The following is a 27,807-nucleotide window of genomic DNA, read 5'->3' as shown; positions in this document are numbered from 1 at the left end:
TAGTGGATAGATTTGGCCTACGTGTGGCTAAGCAAGTAGTTAAAAACAAGAAACTCTATGGCTAGAAACAAAAAAAAATCAAATAAACAAATAAAAATGAAGTTACACGAAGACGCACGTTAACTACTGTTTCAATCACACGCTCTCAAGCAGTAAAAAGAATTTTTTGAAGTGTTTGTGTTTTGGAGGCCTTGAGCACATGATCTCGGGTGCCAAAGTCCAAGATCCCTACTGCGTCCGCTTCATCAAATAGTGCCGCATATCTGAGTTGCGCATTTAGCCAGAAATTTATAATAAACGCACGTAATTGCGCACAATGAAATATAATAAGGTTTTATGCCTGCATTTAGTAGACGTGGGTTGCATAAATGAGAGCAGCGTTCGCAGCGTGCAAGTTGAGGCGGCGTGTGACTCAGACCTACTTTACCCGCGACAAGTGTCCATCCGCAGTGATCCTGCGCGCTCGGTGGCTGTTGCTGCGTTCGGTTCCTCGAAATGAAAAGTGTGCGCTGATCGAGGAGTGCTCGTGCGGTGTTGTTTCTTCGTGCTACGTCGTCGAAGTCTTGTGCAGCTCGGATTACAATTTCGGGATCGTCGGATCTGCACGTGCTCCCTGTGCTCTCTCTCGAGGTGTGTTTCTGTGCGCCGAGCCGCATAACAATCAACTAGAGGAAGACGCGCGCCAGCGGGCTACCGACGTTTGGGGTCGTGATTTCACTACGGCGTTCCCGTCGGGGAACTGGTGCAATTCGCTAGGCCTCGCGACCAAGAAGAGAGTCGTTCGTGAGCGAAAGTGAGCAGCCACAGGGGCTCGGCGCAAGTCGGAGAAGCATGGAAGCCATCGCGAAACACGACTTCACCGCGACGGCCGACGACGAACTGAGCTTTCGCAAGGGCCAAGTGTTGAAGGTGAGGCGGTGGGCTTTTCCGCCGAACCGCTGCGAGCAGCTAGCTCTCCCGACGGCGGTGGTGCCCGTGTTTTGATTGTTGTGTTGTGTGCAGTCGAGCGCGTTGACGGCGTTCGACTCGCTTATGAACAGCAGCTCCGCTGTACGTGATACGTACGGTTGGTTGGCCTGTCGACGCTGCTCCCGTCTCGCTAGTGACGATACCGTGTCTCGCCCCGTTCTCCCGCTCCTTTATTTGTTCTTATTTTGTTTTTGTAGTTCCTCGCCTATGACGTGAATGGCTTTTTCTATCGCGGCGATAACTGGGCCGACAACCAACGTCGGCGTGCGGAGCAGAAGATGGGCGCATTTGCCAGTGCGAATTCTCATTACGAGTGGGGGGCAAGCAGCCCTCTGGCGTCGTGAAAGAATTTTTAAAAGAATGATCTAATACAGGCGAAGGAAAGCGAGGCGCCGTTGCTGCTGGCTTTTTCGAAAGGCGGTCGTTCTTGCGCATATGCACGGCATTCCGAGTCTTTGTCGGTCTGATTTGCTCGGCGGGCTTGTCGCGACTATGTCCGTCCCCCACTTGCTTCCCCGGCGTTGCGACAGGTCCTCGGCATTGTGGGGAGAAGGGGCACGGACGACCCCTCCCATAAGCAGCGAATTCCGTTTTCTTTTTTTTTTTTTCGTACCGCTGCTTCAGACAAGAGGTAGCCGTGCTCGTGGCGTCGTGTAATGATGCTAGGGATCGGAGGAGGAAAGAAAAACGCTTTCTTTTTTTGTTGTCGCTGCTTTGATGTTGCTTTGGTTCGCCGACGCGGCTGAGCTCGGCCCAACGCGCCGTAACCGCGCTCCGCAGCTGAGATTTGTTGCTTTCCAAGTTCGCCGCATCAGCGGCTGGCAGCAGCCAACAAGTGTTTTCTTCGTTTGACCGTCTGCCTTCTCGTTCCGCTTTCGCCGGGTCATGCCAGCTGGCTGGGCCTCCATGCCTTCAATGCGGGTTTATCCGATCACCGTGCTGGTCTTTGACCTAGAGGTTTCAGGCTCCAAGTGTTACCTCCTTGCCTGGCGGTGGTCCTTTTTTTTTTTCTTGTCTTCTGTTCGACAGTTTGCTCTAATGTGTTTGTGCAGGGAAGTCGTCGCCACTCTGCGATGGAATCGTCTTCCTACTACTTCCTTTTTTTCAGGAAGGTTCGGTAACTCGCGGGACCAGCGATTTTCAGTAGCAGTAGTTGCAAACCAGTTGGTCTTCTCGGCGTTCTTGAAAGAACGCGCAGAAACCGGCGCGGGAGCAAGGAACTTGTTTTTGCAGATCGGGGACCGGGTGACCTCGGTGAAACCGTTGAGAAAGAAAAGAAACACGGGCATGTCATTTTTTTTTTTTTTTTCGGAAGTATCGGGTTCGTCGAAATCTTGGGACTGCCGTGCGCTATCTCGACGTCCTTTCTAGAAGGGGACGCGACTGCCTCCAGCTGCCGCTTCTGTGGTGTCGAGCTGCGTGCCACCATCACTTCTGTTAGGTCCGGGCAAAGTTTCAATGTATTTTCCTAGTTTGATAGTGCGAGCTTGCGGGAGAGAGCTACAAGTGCGCGATTTGTAGTCTTTCTTTATCGGTTACTAAGTGGGCACGTATACTTCACGGAGTTGCGCAGGCCGCGACAGAAACAAAACTGCCATGTGACAGCTTGGCCAATGCCTCCTTTACGTTGGCTTGGCGCAGCCACTGAAGTCGGTATCCTACGCAGAAGCTCACTCTGGGAAACCCACTTACCCCCTCCCCTGTTGGTAGCTGATAAACAGCACTTTTGCGAAGTTATGCGGGTGTTCCGTGGTGCTAACCAATTTGCCGTTCTTGTTAGCTTAACTGTAAACTGACTACCTCGGAGGCTGGTGCCGCAACTTGTGCATGGTGCCCCACGTGATTACGTCGCACCAAAACTGAACCCGAAAGTGCGCCCTTCCAACTCTGCTTAGGCTGGCGTTGACTGAACACTGTTCTGGGTGGTCTTGGATGGGCGCGTTTTCAGGCCCAGTTTCGGAGGAGCCAATGAACCAGCCCTGCCGGATTGAGCACCATGCATCGACGTAGTTCTCCAGATACTACAGGAAAGAACCGCCGTAACGAAAAAAAAAAAAAACGTGGGGGGAGGGGGGGGCTTGATACAGTTCCGCTTTGCGTTGTCAAGTACGCAACATCTCTGCCGATGTGTGTAACAAGGAAGTAAGCTGGTAAAGCTATTTTTGCAGGAATTAGTCGTAGCAGCAGTGGTCCAAACGACAAATGCAGCCTCGTCGTCATTGGGTTGCAATTACCGAGAACGAGTTTCGTCCTGATTGCAGCCTAAAAATACGCCGGCAATAATGGTCGCATGTAGTTTGCCTAGCGCAGAACGCACCCTCTCGAAAAAAAAAAAATAAGAAGAAATCCAGGTACAAATTGTAGCTACCGCCATCAAACAAGTTTCAGCCGAATTTCGAACTTGGCTTCCACCAGTGCGAACAGCCGCCTTTTCCGACGCGCCGTTCGTCGTCTATGTTTCGTCTGTCGAGGTCGCTGGTACGAACTTCGATTCTCAGCATGTAACGGCCGCATTCCGCTGTAGATGGCCACCAGGCGTGCCGTGTCGACATTTCATTTTTTTCCGCTAAATTTTTACAAACACCTTATCGTTTAGTTTCGAATGGCCTTTAAAAAGGCCGTCGTTGCATTCAAGTAGGAGTGGGGCTTTTTTTTTTCTTCCTCACTTTTAATTTCTTTTTTGATAAGTGCAGAAATAACGAGACTCTCGGGGACCTAACGCAAAAACGTACTTAGATTTAGTTGTACGTTAAAGAATGCCAGACGGTCCAAATTAGACCGGAACCCCGATTACCCACTGTGCGGTCGTCTGGAGACCTCAAGCGTCGCAGTGTATTATTTATTTTTTTCCAAAAGATGACCTTCGTTCACGTACGACGGGTGCATTACGCTCGCCGACGAAGAGTCGTTTCTCGTGGGGCCGCCGGTTGGCAGATCAGCCGCGCGACCTACTCACGGGGTGGCATATTGATTGGGATCCGCCTCTTCTTGTTACAGCCCACCGTCCGAAGGATTTTTCGCTTCCTCGTGGAGCCGGCGTCGCCGGCATGGCAGGTCGCGGCGAGCCTTGGGGGCTTCTTTTCTTAGCGCCGTTAGTTCTTTCGTCTCTTTAATTTCGTTTCTTCTTCTTCGAGCGGCTTGTTTCTGTCTGCACGTTCTTTCTTTTGTTTTTTCTCCCCTCCATCGCCGGCAAATGATGAGCCTGGGCTAAAAATAAGCCCCGCTCGGGGAAGTCGCGCCGGCTGTGCGGAACGGGGGCGGAATCTGGAGAACTGGGGCTCTCGCTTCTGTCTAAGCCGAGCCGTCTGTGCTTGCCTAAGCCGAAGCCGACTTGGGAAAACGTGTGTCTCTCGCTTAAAAACTCCCGGCGTTCTCGCCGGTCCCACTTACGGATGCGAAATAGGGTGAAGGTTCGATTTCCGGCCGCATTCCGGTGGTGCGATGCACGAGAACGCTCGTCCAGCCTGCTGTGGTTTTAAAGGACGTCTGCTGGTTAAGATTAAAAAATTAATCCGGACACCTGACGTCTGGAGAAAAATAAGCGTCACATGGCGCCGAAGATACATGGCGCTGAAGATGACGTCAGTGCGAGCCATCTATAAGTAGATTAGCCGTTAACAATACCAAAAAGTACCACGCTTGCCGTGACAGCAGGCCTGATAAGCCAGAAAAGAGGCTAAAAAAAAAAAAACGAATTACTGTTGGGGACGCCCTCCGACAGCTCCCGCGCCAACTTGCCGTGACGTCATGGGTTCCTACGTCGTCTGCTAGGGCCTAGTTAATCTCTAATCAATTAAAGCAGACTACATTGTGTTCTAAAAGAGCGAAAGACTGAACTTAGCAAATTTTGAAGACCTTTGCTTCGCCACAACTGCCCAAATGCGAGAAAATAAGGTTGGCACCAGCGGCGACACCACAGATGTACCGTCGCTGGAGTTTTGGCACGAAATCCAATAGGGAAAAATTTGGCCCCCTTTTTTTTCTCTCTCCTAACTCTTACCACACAAATAATGAAAGCACTTTTGAAATATATTTATCAGTCTAAACTGATTCGGTGTTTCTCTTCAGTGTGCCTTTAAAAGGGGGCACCAAAAGGAAACAATAAATCATTTTTAGAACTGTAGACTGATAGAAATAATACTTAGATTCTGTTTTCGTTAATTTTTTGTTAATGGTTTGAGTATTAGAAGGGAAAGTGAAAATCAGTCACATATCTTAAAATTCATTCCGAAACCCCAGTCGGTACATCTCACATGCCATGGATTTTATAATGTTTTTCTTGTATTTGAGTGGTTGTGGTGCAGTGAATGCATTCAAAGCTTGCTACGTTCAGTCTTTCATGGCTAGTTCAGAATTCAAGTAAGTCTAATAAGAAAATTAACTAGGCCAGAGCACATATTGTTAAAAATCCATCACGTCGCTATATGAGTTGTTTTGGGAACTTTGGAGGTGGAATCGCCACCAATCTTTTGTTTTGGCATCTCTTCTGGCTTATGAAACCCTCCTCTCACATTAAAGTTTTTTTGGTGCACATTTTACAATCACTTAGATAATATCAGTATGGTATGGTTGTGCGGCAACAACTTGTGTTGTAGAGGGACCACCAATGTCACGACTCTCACTTGGATTGCAACCACTGCTTTGGTACGCTAACATGACATATGTCCGTTTAATATTCTCCTGGCTTCAGCATAATCCGCTATGAAGGCGCTGCTGCGGTACTTGAAAGATACGGGACTTTTTTACAGATTGTGACTGTACACTGTGTGACGTAGGATTGTACGTAAGACTATAGTCGGATACAACTTTAGAAAAAAGGGGAGGCCCCGCCCAGGTGACCAAAGCGGCGAAGTCACCGGCCGTCCGGCGCATGACGTCGGTCCAGAGTGCGCGCCCATTGGTGGATGCTCGTCTGCATCCGCCTCGGAGGAGTAAACGCCCCCTTTTTTCTAAAGTTGTATCCGACTATAGGAATGTCTTTGCGGGCTGCGCGACAGTGCCCACAGAAACAGTTCGTGTGTATGTGCGTGTGTAGGGTTTGTTTTCCTTTTTTTTTATCCTTCTCTCTCTCATCTATCGCATCCTGTTGCCCCTCCCCCAGTACAGGGTAGCCAGTCGGAGATAATCTCTGGTTAACCTCTCTGTCTTTCCTTTGCCTTTCTCTCTCTCTCCAGTCTCTCTTTCTTTTATGAGAAATGTCACAGATTTTCTAACATTATGACCTGGCAAAAATAAAGGGCCTTTGTATCTCCAAATAAATGAATTATCTGAAGACTACACTCCATTTCATACATAGCAGGCCATGCTGTGGATGATAGAGCAACTTTTCACACTTTCTGCATTCGCGACTAAGTAGTGGCACGTTTGGCACGACAGCAAAAAAATATCAATGTGCTAGGTGATCCGGCGTCACGTTGACATTATCGGTTACAGTCATAACACAAAGCAATTATCACATAGAAAACATAGCGTATTTGAACCATGGCCACGGAACGATGAGAGGAGTGTCACCTTTGCCCCACTGCACCTGTTGCAGAGCTTGCAGAGTGCACCACCTGTATTCGCGACCGATACATAGTGGAAGCTGGATACATAGTGGATACACACTGAAAGCTCAGAGCGCTCAAACTATACTTGACTTTATGCATTGCTTCCTTTACTAGATGCCTGCCGCATTACCTTATGACCCGGTTCCGTGCCCTCTCCCTTTCCTTCTCTCTGCAAAAGAAGACGAGCGCCGCTTGTGGCAAATGCTTGCAACCTAGATCACATGCTGTGGCCTCAGAGATTACTGTACTGTCTCTTACTGTCTCGGCGGCAGCAAGCACGGCGCACTACAGAACGGGTGCTGCGAGCGCAAGGTCATGTTCAATTCCCAACCACAGTGGCCGCATTGCATATGCAGTGGAATTTAATAAAAGAATCACTTGCCATGTTTTGGGTGTCCAATAAAAAAATCCTGGTGGGGAAAATTTATCCAGTGCTCTCTTGCTATGTGGTCTAGCTTTCATAGCACTAGTGTAGCTTTGGAACGTTTAGTTTCTTGAATCAATCGGTGAACTAAATTTTGCTCCTACCATTTGCTAGAGTTTGGTCTGATTTAAATTGGTTTGCCTATTGCTTGGTTAGAGCAGGTGTGTTTATTGCGTTTTCTACGTTCTCTGTTGCACGGAGAGTGTATCTGTTTTCCACGTATTTGAGTGCGCAAAGTTGTAGTGGGCACAGAGCCCAAAGCATTTGTTTCAGATGCATCACTGTGGATAAGTGAACTTCGTACGCGCTTTTAAATTGCCCTTGCTACTTTCACAGTTTTTTGGTGGGCTGCTGATCATCTCCTTGGTGGTTCTTGTAAGGTATTCAAAATCCAAACATTCTTTTGCTCCACTTGGCTTAATATAAGTGTAACCAGGTTCCTTTGTTAACCATCACGATCACTATACTGTTTATGTACACTTCAGGTGAACACCTTTACCAGTCATATCCACTTACCCTGGGGGATGAGACTATATATTCCGTAAATTGATGTCCAAGCCGAGTACATTTACTGGGATGTGTAGGGAATAGGTGAATTTTTTTATTGGCATGTTTTCTGGAAATATATGCCTGCGTATGTTCTAACGCCGCTTGCAGCCATATTTTGGCCCAGTTTTTAAAGCACTCTTTGGGCCTGTGATCTTTTTTCTCCCTTTCATGGCCTGAAGACATACCTGCAATTTGCTAAAGACATGCAATGCCTGCTGTTGCAGGTGCTGAACATGGAGGACGACATGAACTGGTACCGGGCTGAGCTAGATTCCAAGGAGGGCCTCATTCCTAGCAACTACATCGAGATGAAGAAGCACGAGTAAGTATTGCGCCCTGCCTTTTAAGTTACGTCGAAAGGCCAGCTCACACTTAGCTCTAGGAAGCGTGCATTTGAGGAGCGCACATCACAGGGCATTCACACTTGGCTAACGATTGTTGAGCAAGAAACATCACTGGCTTTTCTTTGTAGCGTTTTTATGTGCACGTAGCTCAGTTTTCCTCCACCTGCGCATAGCTTGCTCTGCTCCTCCCCCATTGAGAGGTGTAGGAGAGTGAGCTATGCGTACATAAAAATGTTGCCAAGGAAAGTATTTGCTGCCTTGAAGAAGACAGGTTCCCGTGTCGAAAAGTTGGCTCCAGCAGCGTTTCTTGCTCTACCACTGGCAATCACTTTGAGCCTCTGTCATGTTTGGCTCCATACTTGGCAAGTGTGTTATGCGTGACAGCAGACGGCAGCAAGTTCCTGCCTCCCTAACATTCGGAGTGTACAGTTTCTCTGTGTTTTCCCAAATGAACTAACAATGAACTGAGCGAAGTTTCTGAAGCGAAGCTTTCTTCACTTTTTCACCCCACTTCGTAAGGTGAGGCTGTCTGGCAAACTGTGCCAATGCTGAAGACAGTGTTGTCAAAGGTGGTGATTTGGTAGGCCAATCCTGATACCAGTGCTCAATGTGTGTTCTCGCGAGGATTTTAGTGTGATTTGTAATGTGGGCCATCTGAATCGGTTGAAGTGTGGCAGCACCCACACACCTCATAGCATTTGAACGATACAGCTAACCAGCAAGTGCCCTTAGTAGCATATCTCAGCAGGTTTACGAGGAAGCTATCGCTTAACTGTGACAGTCATCCTCATGGTTTCTGCCCAACTTTTTCTCTGACACGAAGTTCACTTTTAGGTTGATATAGAGTGAGTTCCCATGTGCCAGTGGTCATTTGGATGAATAATGCACAGAGCAGCAATAAAACACGAAAAACACGCACAAATCCTAAAATTCAATGAAATTTGTGACATCATACTGACATGACCGGTGCCATGTTTGGCGTGCAAAACACAGAAGGGAAAACTTGTCCCTCGTCTGCTTTGATGACAGTGGACATATTGTTTTAATAGAAAAGATGGACAGTTCTGAAACGACAAGGAAGGCACAGATTTAGCTAAAAATTTAAGGAAGCATCACATCCACTTACTGAGTGGATGAGGTTGTCTGATACTAGCGCTTTCAGTCAACATCGGCACTGAGTCGTGCTTTTTTGCATGACGACGACATTTCCTGCCAAGTTAAGGCTCTTGTAGCACTTAAAACGTCCCAAACAACAGGAATGGCTATGCTCGAATTATTCTGATAACCATAAGATGATACACTCATCGGATATTGAATACTGTTTCTGGAACCAGCCATGTATTGCAACTTCCACAAGGATATCTGTCTTAAAGTAGTTTGTAGGTCAGTTCTGGGAGTCACCGCAAATTCCAAGTTCCAATTTCGCCGCATCACAAGCACAAATGTGAAGATCACCAGTTTTGTGTTATGAGCCAGTTGTGATTTCCATGGGTTCATAGTGCCTGTACCTTCTATGCGGTGACTCAGTTGCCATGGCATTCTGCTTCGGAGCACAGAGTCACAGATTCAGTGACCAACTGCAGCTGTTGCATTTCACCTCCTTCAGAATCGTGTTTGACACTTCGGATGCACGTTAACACGTTCATTGCACCATGGGTCTCCGGGGGGGTCGCGCAGCTGTTACCTTCCTGTGTGGCTGTTCCAAGCTTTCCTGCCGACCGCAAGCAACGTCTTTGCTAGAAATCAACAGGTAGCACAAATTATTGCTGCTTCTTATATGTGTGTTTTTTGCGCAACCTTTCTAGACTGAGGAAGTTTCAAAGAATCACAACTGCCTGGTAACTAACCAGTAGGCCATCATGCACAGGAATCAAGACTTCAAAAAGTGCTGCCACAGCGATCGTGTTAAACGAAGAACCCTTGGCGGCCAAAATTAACCCGCAAGTTGACCCCTCTACGCATCCTCCCCTCATAGTCCTCTGTGCAGCAGCTTTGGGACATTAAACCCCTCAGTTTAGCCTAATAGTTTCATGGTCTATACATAACCTGGTGTCAACATGTGCTTTCAGTCTCTGTGCTGCTTTTCCGGGCCCACTGCCGTTGTTTGTGGGCATTCTTCATCCAGCCCTGCTCTCTCTACCGCATGCAGCCAGGCCAAATGTGTTGTTGCAGCTGCTATTTGATTTCTTAGCCTCATGGTAACAGTTGCTGCTATTGGTCAGAGCTGTTGCTGCTTAGTTCCATTTTGCTAATCAAGGCCAGCTTAAGTGGAGTTCAAGTAAGCATGCAAGCTGGGCAGTGCCAACCTGCTGCAGCATTAAGGGGGGGAAAACGCCAGAGGGACCTGGCTCTCTGAGAATACAGGAATATGGCTGCTTTAATTTTCATCACGTGGCTTTTGCAGCACTAAATAAAGACCTCTTCAATCGGCTATTGCAGTGAGTTCACGATCAGTTGGAGTTTGGCTGCATTGGTGGTGGGATGGTAGCTGCTCATGGTTTACTGGCTCGTTACAGCTGGAGTGTCCATCTTTCTTTGTTGTTGTGTTTTGTTCTCCTTTTGTTTAAAAATTCGACTGATGTCATTGCACGTTTTGCACATGGTTCACGGCTTTCTTTTTTTTTTTTCCCTGTTGTGGAAGCCACTGGCAACCCTCGTGGTTTTGAATACATAAAGTTGCGGCTTAAAGCAAATGTGTGGTGGCCCTGTGGCGCCCTGTCCCCTTTCTTTTTGCAATAGCCGACACTTTTGCACCAACAAAACACAGTTTTGAAACAATATACTGAATTTAACATTTCCCTTTAGTGACACCTCAAGGTGTCACTGATGGCAGATTTGACTGGTCACTTCTAAGCACTATTGCAGGGCAGCTTACATTGGCTAGTCGAAATTGAGGGCTCAAGACATGTTCGCCTTGCTCTCTCAGAGCACCACACTCCAGCTGAGAGTGCTCGTAGGTGCCTTCATCGTTAGACTGGGAATGTGACTGAGAGCTGATCGAGTTCTGATCAAGTGGCGTCTCTGATTTCTTTGGAAGCAGCTGAATGTTTGGCACGGGGCATTTCATTATGGCTCCGAAGACGGGAGGTCTCCGCATTGTTGCTAACAGACTCAGAGCGCCCTAGCAACGAGTCAAATGTGCCATTATTTGTGCATGTCGTTCATGGTTATTTTTTACAATACTCCGTACACCTTGCCAAAAGAGATGCACATGTGCTAGGGCAGGCAGCATAGGCATTCTGTGCATGCCTATGCTGTCGGAAGTCCGACAGTCCAACAGGTAGGAATCCGGCAGTCCGAGAGAAAGAGGTGTGGCTGTTTAATTGAAATATTTCCAGTGCCTAAGAATGAATTGGAAGGGAGCATGACAGATGGCATGGTGGTCTTCGGAGTAGGGTACTGCTGGCTTGCAGCAGCATTAGTAATAATGATTACAGAAGCATCCAAGTGGCCTGTTTTTGTTACAACTAAATGACAGCTTTATTTTTATCACATTGCTTTTGTGGCATTGAAAGTAATTAACAGAAAAGTTGCATGCCTATCACTACCCATCGCACTTTCATAGGATGTAGCTGCTGACAACGTAATCAAGCTCTTTGGCGTGCACTGCAATTTTTTGTAGCATTGAAAGTGACTGTGATTCTTTAATCAATTTCTTTATTTGGTATGACAGTAATTTGTGCTACGTTTATTTCCTGCAGCTGGTATTATGGACGCATTACACGAGCCGACGCAGAGAAGCTGCTGTCAAACAAGCACGAGGGAGCCTTTCTGATTCGCGTCAGCGAGAGCTCGCCGGGTGATTTCTCCCTCTCAGTTCGCTGTGGTGACGGTGTCCAGCACTTCAAGGTGCGTCGGTCTTTCTTGTACGAGTGTGTCCAGTAGCTTGAGTGCTCAATGACAGTGCAATATCTTTTTAACACATACTGTGGGGCAAATTGACCAAGTGTTGCCCAAGTCTTCCTTGTGTCAAACACGAAATTGTCCCCAGAATGCTCAGCTTATCATTTGAATGGTTTGGAGACGTCTTTGTATTCAGTGTTTTTATTTTATGGACAGAGTTCTTCCATGCTGAATGGATTTCCGAGACCTCTTTACGTTCATTGGTCCTAGCTGCATGACAACCAGTGGTCCTGACCGTAGCTTTAAAGTCTAGGGATCTAAGCTAAAAACTGAGGCTAAAACTGCTCCCTCTGTCGGCATTCCCAAGTTCCACAGCCATTTGCAAGAAGCAAAATACTTGTCCAAAATACTTTGAAAAACAAGTGGAATGTTTCGTTTAAGGAATTTTGCAAGTTGAGATGCATTGGAATGAGTCATACTTCATACAGTGTATTTCTTTTCGTGCAATGTGGGGGAGGGCTGAATTAAAAAAAGAACTGAAGAAAAAACAAAAATGTAGGTTGCCACATATTTACACAGGCTTGACCCTTGACTTCTGCAGATGCAACACTCGATTAATTGGCAACATTGGTAGTTCAGTGACACCAATTCACCTTTTGGGAGTATCCAATGCCTAGACGCGACCTGGCTTGCCGCGAGACACGTTCATTATGGCCCTCTTTTACCCAACCGAATGTGTGCAGGTTCTACGAGACACAATGGGCAAGTTCTTCCTGTGGGTGGTGAAGTTTGCCTCGCTCAACGAGCTGGTCGAGTACCACCGGTCGGCTTCTGTCAGCCGCTCCCAGGACATCAAGCTTCGCGACATGCACCCCGAGGAGGTGAGGATCGTTCCACCTGGTGCTCACCTGTCGTTTAACAGAGGCTCACATTTGTTGCCTGCCCTGTAGCTACACTTAGCCGCTTCATGAGACATGCAATCATCAGAGCACACGTTTTGCCTGATGAATGTAAAATGAATGGGCAGGAAATGAGGTAGTAAAGATAGCCCAAATGCGTACGGTCCAGCGAAGATGTCGACCTTTCTTTCCTCCTTGGCAGCGCTTTGTTTGGAGGTTTTATCAGCATTCGCAGGGAAGCAGGAGTATCACCGGTGGTACCACCGGTGGTAAGAAGTGATGATCATGCATGCACATAATGCAAATTTCATCAGTCTGCAGTGAGCTGTGCATGTGGATTGTGGGGTTTAGTGTACTATGGATATGGACTAAGACACTGTAGAAGTGTTGTGCACAATACCCAGCAGCAAGAAGCTACTTATATACACAGTGTAGACTGCTTATAATGGAAGTCACTAGAAATATGAATATCTTAACTATAAGCAGGACCACGCTGCATTAGCGAAAGCAGTTTTCAAAGCTTGCGCACATGCAAAGCGCATGTAGATGACACAGCATGCATATCCAACAATTGAAGCATGCAGCCGGGATGTTTGCATGCTTTTAATTTTGTGGACATTCAAAGGCTAATGCCCAAGGACCATTTGAGCCAGTCTTCACATAAAGCAGACAAAGTAACAAAAATAAAGATGCAAAATGGGAAAGTATTTACTTTCAGAAAAGACTGAAGACCAACAACACGCATGCGTTGCCAAGCGCATGCCCGTATGAGTGCCTGTATAGTAGTGTGAATGTGCTGTGATGCCTGAATGAAGTATGGATTGGACAAGACAAACCTATGTTCTCTAGCCTAAAGAACTAGTCTGTGAATGAAACACATCATTCCCTCTCTCAAACACACAGTTCAGTGTGGAAAGGGAAGCGCACCTTCTGGTTTGGTTTCTAGTGTTGTCATTTCATTCTGGCGTGGTAGTACAATGTCCGCTGAGAGCCATTACCTGATGGCCAAGTAGACCCTGCTGACCCTCACTCAAACACGGGATGCCACGCACAGGAGGCTATCCCCGGAGTGCAACCTCAGCCACGGCATCAGCGCGTATTGACACCGCTCAAGGTTCCGACAGGAAATGACCCTGCCCAGACAGCTAGACTTGGAGCTGGTGGACAGGAAGACAAGAGCCAGGTATTTACGCTCTACCTCGCCAGTCAACGACTTCTGCTGCCAGACAGCTTGCTGTACGCTCGGCCGATGCCGAAGACGCTTTGTTTGTTTTTCGTTTCGTAAGAAGGCCACTTTTCCTACGAGGGACGGTCACTGGGATGCCACTTCGTCTTGCCCTCATTTCGGCTACTTGCCATTGGCTGCCAAGTGACCTGGGGCAGAGCTCTGCAATGTCTGCTTCAACGTCGTCTGCTTACTGTGGCTGCTCCGCTGCGTCCCTTGTTGTGTGCCTCGTCCCTTTCTTTTTCGTTGCTGCTTTGCCTCAGAGCTTCGAGTTGCAGAGGGCCACTTGCAGTCCCGTGGTTTAATGACCGATTTGATCTCCCCCTGTTCACTGCTTTTGCTGGGAGCCTGGCTGAAGACATAAAATGCCAAAGCAGCATTTGCCCTTTCCGCAGCAAACATATTTTTCGGCAGGCACCTGGTGCTGAGTTGCTCAACTGTAGCTGACATCGTGGGAACCTTGATGATGATTTGGATGCACTGGTGACTACTTTTCCAGCTGTGTCACATGTTTGCAGAACAAGTTGTAGCCAGTTACTTGCTTCAGACCTGCAGATAGTGGGGCAAATTCAAGAGCAGCAATTGCATGATGCTACCATCGCCTTGCTAGTATTCAGCTACACAGCTGAGCAGGTGGAAAACTACAGGCTGAGACAGTCGCTCCAGAAGAGTTACAACTTCTTTCATTCTTTGTCATGTATAGACGTCTCTCTGGCATTGACTGCGGCTGCTGTGATAAACACAAAACTTAGAACCTGAAATGCACGGCACACCATACAGTCTTTGTGGGTCTTAATTTCAATGTTGTTTCTAAAGGGTTTCTTTGCACTATGCTGGCGCGTCTATGACCAATGCGGCCACGTGAGATCTGAAATTGCGCACCAGGGTATGTGAAAAAAAACTCTGGAAGGCCCCCTCAACTTGCTGCAGTTAGTTTCGACCAGAAAGACATTGTGCCGCCAGCACGGTTATGGCTGGAGCCCACTGCTGTGTTGTGCACTGGGGCAATGGCCTTTCTTGTAAAAGGCCCACTGGCAGGCTGCCTAATCAGAAGGGCGGTGCATCACAGGATCCTTTTTCTGTTCACCTGATTGCAAGCATCTCAAGATGGCCTTGCCATGTGCAAAGCGGATCACCCAGTCTGTAGGAAACGAGCTTGTCTCTGGCAATTTGCCTGAGACAAGCAGAACTAAAGCTTGCAGATACCATATTATTTGATTGTGAGAGCTGCCTGTTGAAATCTTTCACTTCACCGTCCATTGCCGTGGTGGCGCACTTGGAAGTGTCCTTGGTTGCGGTCCACTAATTGACTGCACTTGTATTAGTCCTAGTCGCCTATGCTCTTGAGTGTGGTTGTCAAGCCGATGCCTTCAAGATGGCGACGTTGTGGAGGCAGATGTGAAGGAGCTACAACGTGGGATGTTTGGAACTTCCTTCGTCTAGTTTTGGGGCTGAGCCAATGGGTAAACAAAGGCTTGTTTGGTCTCTGGCTGCAGTGGCCACATTTAGACTTGTTGCATAGGTGCTCATCTTCTCGTGTGGGCTAAAAAGACCGCAGGCAATCGGAACCAAAGCCCTCCTTGCCTTGAAATACACTTGGCAGCCTCCAGTGCTGTGAGTAGTCACAGAGACATTTATGTCGCTAACATTTTGTAAAACTGATTCATTGTCGAACAGTGCCTGCTTATTATGGCAGAAGCAAGCCCTCTGTACAGCACTGTGGCTCCTCCATAACAACACGTGAACTCGACCACTAAGCCAAATCAAGCCAAGAGCAGAGCCTGAGCCCTCCAGAAGGATCTACGAGCTTTTTGGAACCGAACAACGCTTCCTGCCCAGACCCAAGCAACTCATTACAAGATTGTGCATGCATCATTCGTGCTGTTGACACTCATTCACCTGGGAGCGCATGCACCAGCATGCGTTACTGTAGGTAACCTCCTGGCTCGTCAAATTTTAACGGCATAAAGAATTTGGAAGCCTTTGATAAAAAAAACCTTTGGTGTATGACTGACAATGCTCTGATAGAAAGCACCATCATTCATCAGTGATGCCTCTTATGTAGCTGCGTTTGTTGGTTTGGCGCTTTCATGGTGAAAGCCTTTGATGGAAAACGATGTATATTTCTGCATGTCACCACTATTGCTGGTTTCTTGCCTTTCTGGACTTCTTCCTGGAAGTCGCGGCATCCCAGGTGATTTGGTTGGGCTTCTTGCACTGGTGGGGTCCAATAGGCTCGGGATATCTTGAGACAATGCTCTGTGCTTTTATTTAACCAGCATACCTTGAACTAGAGGAGGCCACTGCAGCGTGTTAACTGCACAACTATTGCATCACCGCAGTGAGTTCGAAGAAGGATAGTAACATGCAGCACGAAGCACCGTGCAGCAGAGGTGCTGGCTACATAACGACCATGTCTTCTGGCATCTCTGCCTCATTGTAGCTGGGCAGTCAGCCGGAGCAACGCCACTGTGCTTGATTTCACGTGGGCATGCAGAAGCCCTCTCGAGTTATAACTGGTGTTAGTCCATCTTGGGATGACCTTGTCTCATAAGTGGCATTGAAACACAGTGTGTTGTAGCCCATTCTTTTGTGTTCTGTTCACGAGTGAATCATTTTACAGGGTAGAGGCTGATGTATGCCATTTTAGGCCGCGCTGGCAATCCTGCAAATGCAGCTTTGTCAACTAAACGTGCAAGTAAGAACCCCAGTTAATTGGATCTCATTTTGCAGAGTGTTGAAAGGCACGCATTGTGTAGCAGCATCGTCTGCTTGTGCGATATAGTCGAACCCATCTATAACAACATTCAAGTGCCACGAAAATTTCATTGTTATAGCTGATAAAATTGTTATAACCGGGTTGCATGAAAAAAATCAAAATAGGTGGCTGGCAGAGCTGTTGTGAGTAAACTATAATGGCTGGGAGGCCAGTTTCCCTTGCCACCGCTATTCTCCGTCTGGCTGCTTATTCTGTTCACTTGTTTAACTGCTTTCTGGCTGATCCGATCATGTATAACAAGCTGCGGCTGTCGGTGTTAAAAGAGTGGCACTGCTGTAACAGCTGCAAAGAGGGGTCATGGGTGGTAAGCGATACGTGAGCTCCATCGAGGCATCGCTTTGGTGTCCTCAAAAGGGGCCTTTTAAAAAATGTGAGAAGGTTGCTGGGGCAGCCTGTCAACTTGAGAAATCCAGACGAAACGCTGAGGCGAGATCGCCACAAGTGTCTCGCCACGTACTCACTGGCTTGCATGAGAAAACCCTAGGTCCCTCAATCTTGTATGCTTTACGCGAAGCATGCCAACATCCTTCTTCGAAGCATCTAGGTGCTCCACATCGTGCAGCGGAAGGTTCCTCGCAAAAACAAAGCACCGGGGCAAGCACCGGGGCAAGCAAATTGAATCATCTGCCGGGCCTTCTGTGAGGACAACGTTGAGGCAGCCTGCCCTAACACGTCATCGCTGCCGTCATCACCATCGCTATCCGATGCAAGCACATCGCGACGATCACCTCATCAGTTAGGAGCACTTAGTTTCCAAATCTATAGCCGTGCTCTTTCTTTTCACCAGCAACGTCATGCACTGCCGATTATGATTGGGCGGATCAGCTATCTTCTGTTTTGGCAGCGAGTCAAACGAGGCTAAGAAACTGTGGCCAGTAACGATTTTGACGCAACCAGCAAAGACGAATGCGAGCGATTAAGCTGTTTGCAGAACTGTGCTGAATGAAGAGCCAGCGAGTAACCTGGGAGAAGCGCAATCGGCGCGGTCCATTCATGTTTTAGAGGGTGGTGCGGCGTAAAGCTGTAGGCGCAGCCCATTCGTGTTCAGAGCGGTGGAAGGGCGACAGGGGAGAGGCGCACGGAGAGGGCTGGAAAAGGAGCGCGCGGCGGCTGTTGGAGCAGCAGACCAGCATTCAGCGGCTCAAATTTCTCTTTTTTTTTTTTTCTTTTCAAGGATTTCGTATTTCACCACCTTTCGACACGCACATCCAACAGCCAGACTTCATTGTTATAACCGATAATGTGGCATTGGGGCATTGTAGTAAGCTGGTTATTTCACCATGGAAAACATGCAAAAGTTGACGGTGCAGCAGCTTCTCATTGTTATAACTGATATATTGTTAAAACCGGCATTGTTTTGAGTGGGTTCGGCTGCAGTATTCCAACTTTGGGAACTTTGCTGCAGGTCACGCTGACCACAGCATCACTGGCAGGGGCACACAATGGCTGGCTATAGCGTATGGGTATATTTAAATGTGGGTCTACTTTGTGGAGGTGTGATCCTTACGAAACTTGAGAAAGCCAAGCGAATGGATGCACAATTTTCTTTCTGCTTCTCATTAAATATGCTATATGTTGGCTCGTGGTGATTGAATATGAGTGTTTCATTTCTACCCTTCTGGATTATTTTGTGTTCTTGGCTTGTTTCTGTGCATCACTGTGTTTTTCATGATTCCTTAAAGTCAAGCTTGGCAGCTTTCTTGTTTTATTATATAAACTGTCCCTTTAAGCACTTCCTCTTTTTTATTTCATGTGGTCTTAGCAAAGCAAAATTGTGTTGTCTTCTGGAAGTGAAAAATTTGTGGCGGCTTTCATGTATAGTCAACAGAAACATGTAAGAGAACACATGGCAGAGCTTGCAGTGCGGGCATCTGTGTTGTGATAAAATAGTCTTACTGCCTACACTTTGACGTTCACTCAACCATGTAGTCATTTCAGTCGGGTCAGTTCATGCGTGGTGGCATTGATGTAAACTTGAATGCTGTTGGCTCTGCCACGTGGGCGCCGTATCTTGAAAGCGATCTCCGACGTGGCCAAAGTGTTCACCAGTGCGAGTCTCATCTTCAAAGCGATTTGCAGAGTGCGGACAGTGCCAGTAGCTTCGTATGCACTGCTTTCAGCGTTTCGTTTGCGATGAAGTGAGAGATGCACGAAGGTCAATTCACTCACTTCTGCTGCCGCAGTTCTTCCCTCCATTGTTCTGACAGCAAGTTTCCATGATCATCGAGCGAGATGTGTTCATGTTTACCTGTGCGCGCATGGCACCGTGCTTGTTGTTAATTTAATTAGTAAGCGAATGTTTACAAGTTCATACGGCCGATACTATCCTTACTTTGTATAGCTATCTTCTAATTTGCTATCGCAATCAGTGCCTTGCTTTTCAGGCAAAACTGTGACTTTTTTTATTCTGGTAATCAACCTATAACCGCGAAATGAATGACAATAGAGGTTTCGAAGAACACTTTAGCCGACTAAATTGATTTAGTGTTTCTTGTTAGTGCCCATTTAAATAACCCACGAAGGTGTATTTATTACATAAGGGTAGAGCATACAGAAAGAAACAATAAAGACATTTAAAATGGCAGCTACAGGTACTCAGCCGTATTCTAAGAAACAGATGATGGGCAAGGGATGGCAATGACATTGTGAGGAAGGACATTCCAGTACTTGGCTGCCTGGGGGAAGAGGGATGCTGAAAAATTAACAGTTGTCATGCATGCACGAGAAACTTGGTTGGGGACCGATGAGGGTGAGATATGTATGCAGGTGGGGCGATGTAAGAGTGACGACTAGAAAAGCTTGTGGAACAGACAGTGTGTGTATGCATTGGCGGAGAATGTCCCCGGGAATCGGAAGTTGTCGATTGCATTACTTCTACTTGCAACAACAATTCTTCATGGGTGTTCTGGCTGCTGCATCTGACTGGGTGGGTCTCATTCTCTGTGCAGTGTTTGGTGCAGGCCATGTACGACTTCCAGCCCCAGGAGTCCGGGGAGCTGGAGTTCCGCCGCGGCGACATCATCAACGTGCACGACCGCTCGGACGCCAACTGGTGGGAGGGCGAGATCGGCTCGCGCCGCGGCTACTTCCCAGCCACCTACGTGGTGCCCTACCACACGTAGTGCGCTCTCTCAACGAGGCCAACACGTCCACGCCCGGCAAAAGGCACCGCTGCTGTCACAGTCTTGTTCCCCTGCACGGGCCCCCCCTTCCACCGCGGGGAGCCAGGGGCAGGGTGTGTTGTCCACCACACTGGTGATCTGAAATTCTGTCTAGCCAGCTGGCCCACGGGGCTTTTGGTATTGTTAAATCGTAGTGCAGCAAAAAAAATGGTGCAAAGGAAGAAACGTGCATACATGGGTGCTACACTCAGTCTTAAGGTTAGTTACGGAAGACGACTGTGTGACCTTGCAGGACAAACTTTCTACAACAAAACTTTCCTTAAACTTCAAGTGTGAGTGTAGTGCTGGTCTTTGCCCGTTTCTTTCATCTTGTTTCTGTCGTGCTACAACTTGGCAGCACGAAATGCATATGCCAGCCAGGCCCACCAGTCATTATGTTTCAGCAGTGCAAGGGGCCCTTTTCCGCAGCCCACTGTAGTTGTGGCACCGAAAATCAGGGGGCCACGACACCACGTGTTTGCTCCCGAGCTAAAGACGCTGACAGGTCACCGTGGGTGTAGGTCTGTCACAAAGTCATGAGAAATGCTGTGACTGTCCCTGGACGATTTCTGGAACCAGTAGCATGTTCTCGTTCTGTTTCTTTATGCTTTTTTCGTTTCTCAATGGAGGACTGACGCCAGGCCAGTTGTCTCCCTCCCCTCCTCAAAAAAAAAAAAAAATTAATTTGGTCACAGCAGCTGGTTGCATATTATATTGCTGCAGAGCTGTGGCCAATAGTATTTGTTGCCACTTCCGAACTGAAATGTTGCAGGCCAAGATCAGTGTTATCTGCAAGAGGAGCGACTTGAATGGCACATGAAGGCACTGGGTGTTGTGGGCGTGGCTTACACCAGGTCACTACCCTCCCTGATTGTGAGGCCCTTCCAAATCTTTCTCTCCATGTTTTATGTTGTGCACAGTTTAGCCATCATGTGGGCCATTCTGCCGAAGGGAGGAACGCATATTCTGCTCTGGGACAAACGCGCCGCCTTCCAGTTGCATCCTGAGCTTCGGAGAGCGTCACTGGGCTCCTAGCTTGTTACAGCTGCCCAGTGCTATGACCGAAGCAAGGCGCAAGCATCACTGTCGACGAGAGGGCGGTCGTGCCACACAGGGGTGACATAGCTGCATCCGATGCAACAATCGCTGTATGTTGCATCAAAGATTTTCTCATCCCTTCTCCCCTCCCCCCACGATGAAAGTCAGTACAGCTGATCACCTCAGCCGGCATCATGCTGGGCTGAATTACGCCCTGTGCAGCCACAGACACGTTATCCCGCCTTTCGGAGACGGATGTGATGCGTGTTGGCGCAAGTGCGACGTCTCGTGCCAATGCTTGCCGCAGGTGCCTTCTCGCACGGAGGCTGTGGCACCTTGAACTATTGCCCGGGTAGTTGCGCTTTCTGTGTAGCTAAGCGTATGCAGCTGCATGGTGCAAAGAAGGAGGCCCCCGGAAACACTTGCACACACTTGGCAGTGCAGTTTGAATGTCTGATCACGGTGAGGAATGGCCGTAGCTGTACTGTGAAATGAGTTGCGAGACACTGGCATTTGACAATGTCTTAGCAGCCCCTGGAAGACACCATGCTTCAAAGAGAAAGTTTGGTAAAGAAAAAACAAAGTAGTCTGTAGGAGTCGACTGTGCCAGCTCTGGAAAACGCAGTTTATAGCCAGCGCTTATTATTTTTTTTCTCCTTTCTTTTTATCGACGGGGTGGCAACTCCTTGCAGCACATTCTTATCTGCTTTGTGAAATTGTCGTGTGATGTCAGCATTGTTGCATTCAAGAAAAGCAGCAGTGAACACTGCTGCTTTTCTGGGTTCCGTATTGCTTCATTTGCCAAGGCACCGTGACAGTATGGTTAGTAGTAAGGTCAGCCAGCTACTGTGCCATGTCACGAGTAGGCCATACTTCTTGCAAATAGGCGGGTTCACCCGTGGCATAGGAAAAGACAATCCGGCATGCGCTGCAATGAACGCTGTTCTGCCATTTGGAGGAAGCAGTAGTCCGCTCACTTTTCTGACACATCCTGTGAGCTTCGCATCATGTGCAGCGTCATGTTTAAAATTTGCCCAAAAGCGCTTTGTCTCTGTGGAAGTCAGTGGAACCAGACACCCTGCTGTCAGGAGACTTCTGTTTAGCCCACAAGATGAGTATTCCTTGGGAGGCCACCAGAAAGGGGCTACCTTGGCACTGCATTGTCTCAAGCTGCTGCTGGCGTCGTGAGCCAGCTTAAAGAGAAAAAAAAAAGTCCAAGCCTTTCTTTAAGTGCAGTGTTACAGCTGTTGTTTTCTGCCAGCACTGTGTTCGTTTTACCCAACTTCACGGAGTTGCTTGTGTTTGTTGCTTTTTCGGAAGTGAAATTTGTAGGCAACTCTTAACTGTCCATATGTGTAGTATACTTGTGGCTTCGTTCCACTTGCGAAGCTAGCAGAATGTGTAGCAAATCCTCTTTGGTGGTGCCATCTGTCGACTGGGTGTTGCACGTTTTCTTGCATACAGAAATGACCAAATGTGGCATAGAAATGTTAACAAAACGAAAGCTTCTTCACTGCATTTTGAAAGGGTTGCCTTCAGATGTGCGAACAGTTGATTTGTGTCGCGAGTCTCGGATAGCTTTGCAGATCTCTTGCAGATTTTTGTTTAGCCCAAATGGACTTATTTCTTATTTCGCTTTAAGTGCCGTGGCTACGAACACGTTGCGGAGGTGTTGCTCATGCATGGCTGTTGACACTGAGCACGCCGAAGTTTAGTCCCACTTTCGTCGTCCGTGCGGTCCACATAAGGCCTTCATTGGCTGTACAGCTCAGGCTGGTCTCCTCGCAGATTGTGCCTGGAGAGCTGCTTGTGTCTCTGCTTTTATCTTGTTATCAGCTGCATGGCTATAGGACAGTGAGCGTAGCACTGTAACGTTACCGTGCAACACAGAGTAATTGTCACATCCTACATCAGTGCTACACGAGCTGGGGTTGTCTTTTTTCAGCCGTTGCTCGCCTACCACCCTCCATTGTTTTTCTTTTTGTGGGGCCAGGGACGATCCGCTTTATCTCTTGCTCCATTATTCTCTCTGTTTCTGTTCCCTTTGAATTGCAAAGATTGTTTTGAAGTCACTCCTTGTTTTTGCCTCATTCATCTTCCATTCAAAGACAGCAGCGTGCAAGTGAAAAGTGTGTGTTCGTGTGTATGTATATATGCTGCTAATCCCCCCCCCCCCTCCACTTCCGTCTTCTTTCGAACCACACGCACCATTATTGGTTCGAGCACCGTAATGAAATCAGACATGTTGCGACCTTGGGCCATCGTAGCACCACTTCTTCAATTCACCCCAAGGCATGATCAGGGGCTGCCGTCGCGTTTACTCTATCTGCCATCACAACTGTCGCCGGCTTTACTTCTGTTCTACCACCTTGGCACTGCTCCCTCACCATAGGCCCTCGACTTGGCTTTTGGCTGTGTGGCCGGGGTTCCTGAGGCTTGTCTACTCCTTCCCTCACTGTCTTGGGACACGAGGCAATGGCCGCAGTGAAATGTGTCGTCTAGTCAGCCGTCTCCCTCTCCTGCATCTTTTGTGTGTCGTGCCCCTCGCTTGTGCATTGCCACCTGCGGCCATCGGTGCCTCGGCAGCCTCCAAGCCTGACTCGAATGTGAGCCAGGAAAGTGGCTGTGTAAGGTATGGCATCTTGAATAGTGGAATAGCGCAGTTCTCCCTGGCCTCCCTTGAGGCTCCTGGCATCCCTGTGGTGTTCCACCAGGCGCGTTCATCATCAATGGTTTTTGCTCCGAGCTTCTTTGTTGCTTCAGCACAAACAGTGCAAACTTTCACTGAGGGCTTTGCAGGGTCATTCTATTTCTCCATCGTACTGGGAGTCATGGATAAATTAGGTGTTTAGCTTTCTTCGCTGGTTTGGTGTACCTCGTGAGCATTGTTGTTTGCACTGAATTTGCCGCATGTGCTTGGCACGTGAACTTTTGCTGTGGTTGGCCCACTTGTTGAATCACTGTGGAACCTGGCAAACCAGTGTGTCAAACTGGCTACAATGCGGCAGTGACGTTCTAGACTCACAATCATATGCCAGGCCAGTTTACTGAGTTGCTGTCATGCTAGTGCAGATGTTTCATACAGTTGTGACTGTGTGAAGTGTGAAGGGGCAAATTCAGGTCAGAGAAGCAAAACCCAAAGGCTGGACATTTTATTTGTATGTTCATGTGTGTCACATGGTCCACTGTTCTCTGTGCATAAAAACCATTGTCTTCTTTGTCGGACATCGACATATGGAACTCTACTGCCCTACACAGTAGCTGGTGTAACTGACAATGCACCTCGAAATGGGACCAGTGTGCGTGTTACTAACTTCTGTATTCTGGGAAAATGGCTGGACTGCCCTGTTCACATTTCATTTAGACAACACTGTATGTTGATACATACGCATAGTACAGCATTTAATTCGTTTTTTTTTTTTTCCCCTACCATGTATGTGGGGTCTTGTTACTGCAGGCATGTGATGAACAACAATGCTGGGCCTTATGCTCGCTGCTTTTTACACTGTAAACTCGAAGCATACAGTACTTTTTAGGTAGTTGATGGCTTGGTCTGTTTAAGATCTGTTTTAAGACTGGCCTAGACTGATTGGTCATGCCACCAGGGAGCTAGAGAGAAACAGATGCCATCCTGTATATTGAGGACCTCTTTTGGCTGCTTTTTATATTGCATGTTTCTTGTCTTGTCTTCTTTTTTTGAGTTTCTGTTATCTGTTACTTTCGTTTTCTGACTTATATTCGCTAACTGCCCATGACGGCTGCCCCCTTGCTTTTCGAACAGACACATCTTTAGCAATGTCTTCCATTGTTTTGTCCTTTTGTGTGCACATGTTTTTGTCCCACATTAGACACTCCTGCGGTCACACATATACATATTATGGTTGGAGGTCGGGTGCGGAGACATAGCAGGCAGACGGCCAGCCTTTTTTTTTATTATTATTATTATTGCGACTTTGTTTTGTACGTTTTTGTTAATGGCTTCGTTGTGCAGTTTCACAGATTCAGGCCTCTCTTTCTTTTTTTTCATTGACTCCTAATCTTCAAGCTTTCAGCCTCTTTCCTAGTTGATCAAAGTGCTCACAGATCGTTCGAAGGCTTCAGACTTGTTCATGGCCAACGCTGTGGCCCTGTGCGAGTGTGTGTTTCTGTATCTTCAGTCCGTGTGCCACAGTAAGCCTAGGTGCTGCATTCTAAGCAGCACCCAATTCAAAGTTGCGCCACCTTTGCTGGTATTTGTCCAATGTAATTGACTCGTAAGTTGACGCTTGCATCACGGGGAAATCTCTTAAAAACCCTAACAGAGCATCAACAAGGAAGCCCCTACTGGAACAAATCTTGCCTTGGCTACTACTGTTGCTGCTCGTTCCAGTGATGTCGTGCACAGTCAAGGTTTTTTTGGTCACCTCTTTCTGCAATACCTTGCTGCACACGAGGCAACAGCCTTAGTGGTATATTTTACTTTCTTCTTTTTTCTTTTTTAGCTGCACATGTGAGGTGTGCCGTGTTTACTCTATGTGCTTCCGCGCACTTGTTTGCTCAGCACTGTCCCTGAGTTGTAGCCATACTTTCATACGACATCCTTCCTGTAGAAGACTTTTATTATAATTCTTTTTCGTCGTGAGAACACAAAGCGAGCTTTGGAGTGATGACTGTTTTGAACAAGTTTCATGTACAAGTGTGTGTGTGTTGTGTGTGTGATGCTTTTTTTTTTTCCGCATGGTGGTTCTACAAGTGTATGTGCGACCGGTATGAAAAAAAAAGAAGTAAACCTGTTACTTGAGAACAAAATAAAAATGAATTGTTTCTTTATGTGTTGCTTTTTGTGTGATTTATGACGAGTTAAATGTGCTCAAAAGTAAGCACCACGGAATAGGCACATACTAAGTCTCGTGCAGTCACTTTTCATTCTTTGCTAAGGTTACAGTGTAGAATGATGCAGCCTGTCAAAATATCTTGAACAATGGCCTCATGTCAGCCGAGTACCAAGTTCATGCTTGAAGTCAACTGTAATCAAGAGTTCGACGAAAGCTTGTCTGGTCAGGTAGCTTGTACTAATGAAAAATTATAGTCGCTGACCAAGTGAAAAACGCAAAGTTTGACGTTTTGCAACCTGTACAGGTTCCTTGTTCACAATGTATCAGACGTAGAGCTGTTGTCCACTTAAATACGCAGTAGATGACACAATGAACGGGCATAAACTTGAGGCATGTTTCCATCCCTCCTGTTAACGGTATCCGACGTCTATATCAGTGGAGATTCGAGCAGCAGTCTGGTTGACGCGTTTCTTTCTTTAGCTATTAGCAATGTTTCTTTCTTTAGCAAATATTTAGCAAGTCAACTGCTGTTAGCACAGCCAATGGCGCATGGCCTACTAGAAAGAGTTCAGCTTCAATGTATTGAAGCTGCACTGTTCTTGCTCAAATTTTGCAGCAAGCTTGCATTTGGGAGTCTATGTTGTTTAGTAAAGCACTTGGCATAGTTAATTGCCTGGTTTTAAAGGAAAAAGTGCAAATTTACCTGCACTTTGGGGGTGCAAGCTGCTGCCGCAACAGCGTAAGCATAAACTTGTGTCGCTTGCCGGCAGGTGGCGACGTGTTGCTATCGCATTCATTGCTTTGCCCTTATGATGAAACTTCGGTATCATTTGTGTGTGTGTGTGTGTGTGTGTGTGTGTGTGTGTGTGTGTGTGTGTGTGTGTGTGTGTGTGTGTGTGTGTGTGTGTGTGTGTGTGTGTGTGTGTGTGTGTGTGTGTGTGTGTGAGAGTCTGAGTCTGATTGAGCCCGGCCAAGTCTGCTCTTGGTGAGTGTGAGTGAGCCTAGCTGACTACAACTACTGCGAGTCCGAGTGAGCCCGGCTGATTAGAAGGTTGTCGAGTCCGAATCCGAGTGACCCCAACTGAATAGAATTTCGGTGAGGGTGAGTCCGGCTAAGTAGAATTCTCGTCTATATAAGATTTGTCACATTGCGCTGCACGGCACGCAAGAATACACGCACATGTTGGGAGCTCTGTTTAGCGGAGGCAAGGAATACATGTCTTGATCTGTTAAGAACGGTGAGTTGACTGGCTTTAGTTAAAAGTAAAAGCAGGTTTGCCGAGTGGCTGTGGTGGCGCCCCAGTCGGGCAGCCACCTCGGTTCCAAGAAAGAGCAAAGAGCAATGACCCCCACGGCTAGGTAAGGCGAGGTAAACTGGATATCCAGAGCAACGGGGGAGGGATGGCGAAGTGACGGATGGTCGCTACACACGCACCATTTTCCTTTGCACTAAAGACGCAGAAATGAAATGGGCGTTTACAGTATTTCACTAACCGCTTCACGAAACCATTGCATCACATAGGTTCCAATGTATGGATTAGATCTGATTTTTTTCCGCCAAGAATGTGAAGCTGTTTCTGGCTCAACACATTGCAAGCAATGCACTTTGGCGCCTTCCGCGGCACGTACTCTTGGAACATTACCCTTTGAGAAATTGTTTTTTTTTTTTGCAATAGCAATGGTATCAACATTCCATGCGCATTTCTGCCGTCGCCGTGATGTTCGGTATAAAGCCCAAGGCCGATAACACCGTCGCCGCGCGCTGTGTGGTGTATGCGCGTGTGAAAGCGTGCGAGGGGAACTGACGACCGCGGCCCAATCTCGTGCGCGCAAGAGAGGTAAGCGGGGAGGAAGGGCGCTGTCATCCGTCGCGCGCGAGGCATCGAGGGAAGGGGAGAAAGGGGGGCGGCGTTGTACTCCCGCAGCAACTGCATATTGCGCGGCCGTCGCGGGCCGTATCTTGAAAGCGATTTGCGTTGAGGGCACAGTCAAGGTGCGCCGACGGCGCGTACATTTGTGCGTGCTGTTTTCTCGCCGCTCAGTTTGCGTCGACGCGATAGACAGCACGAAGGTCATTTCGCTCGCTACCGCTGCCGCGCTTCTTCACGCCTGCGTTTTGACAGCGAGTGTCCGCGGTCATCGAGTGTGGTGTGTTCATGTTTGTCTGTGCGCGCTGACACCGTGCTTAATAATTTAGTTAAGCGCACAAGTTT

General features: G+C 47.7%; 1 protein-coding gene across 2 annotated transcripts; it reads left to right on the top strand.

Annotated features, from left to right (window-relative positions):
* Nucleotides 1–430: 430 nt before the first annotated feature.
* Nucleotides 431–25,589, top strand: drk (growth factor receptor-bound protein 2 drk). 2 transcript variants are annotated; one of them, XM_065427757.2, is made up of 6 exons: nt 431–909; nt 7,716–7,813; nt 11,537–11,684; nt 12,422–12,559; nt 13,632–13,760; nt 19,530–25,589. In XM_065427757.2, exons 1-6 carry the CDS (start codon nt 832–834, stop codon nt 19,701–19,703), a joined length of 765 nt encoding a protein of 254 aa, XP_065283829.1. In that variant the 5' UTR covers nt 431–831; the 3' UTR covers nt 19,704–25,589. The 2 variants fall into 2 exon arrangements, with proteins under 2 accessions (XP_065283829.1, XP_065283830.1); XM_065427758.2 differs by lacking the exon at nt 13,632–13,760 and having other exon boundaries at nt 434–909.
* Nucleotides 25,590–27,807: the final 2,218 nt, after the last annotated feature.

Source organism: Dermacentor albipictus, chromosome 8 (genome assembly GCF_038994185.2).
Source record: "Dermacentor albipictus isolate Rhodes 1998 colony chromosome 8, USDA_Dalb.pri_finalv2, whole genome shotgun sequence".
NCBI classification, from domain to species: Eukaryota; Metazoa; Arthropoda; class Arachnida; order Ixodida; family Ixodidae; genus Dermacentor; species Dermacentor albipictus.
Note: the sequence above shows the minus strand (reverse complement) of the source record. Positions and strands in the feature narration are given on the sequence as shown.

What these genes read in the sequence shown, in the direction of transcription:
- drk (XM_065427757.2), top strand. Translation starts at nt 832, where the DNA reads ATGGAAGCCATCGCGAAACACGACTTCACCGCGACGGCCGACGACGAA. An exon ending in GCAAGGGCCAAGTGTTGAAG is followed by an intron (nt 910 to 7,715) that starts GTGAGGCGGTGG and finishes CTGCTGTTGCAG; the next exon opens with GTGCTGAACATGGAGGACGA. An exon ending in GACAGGAAGACAAGAGCCAG is followed by an intron (nt 13,761 to 19,529) that starts GTATTTACGCTC and finishes TTCTCTGTGCAG; the next exon opens with TGTTTGGTGCAGGCCATGTA.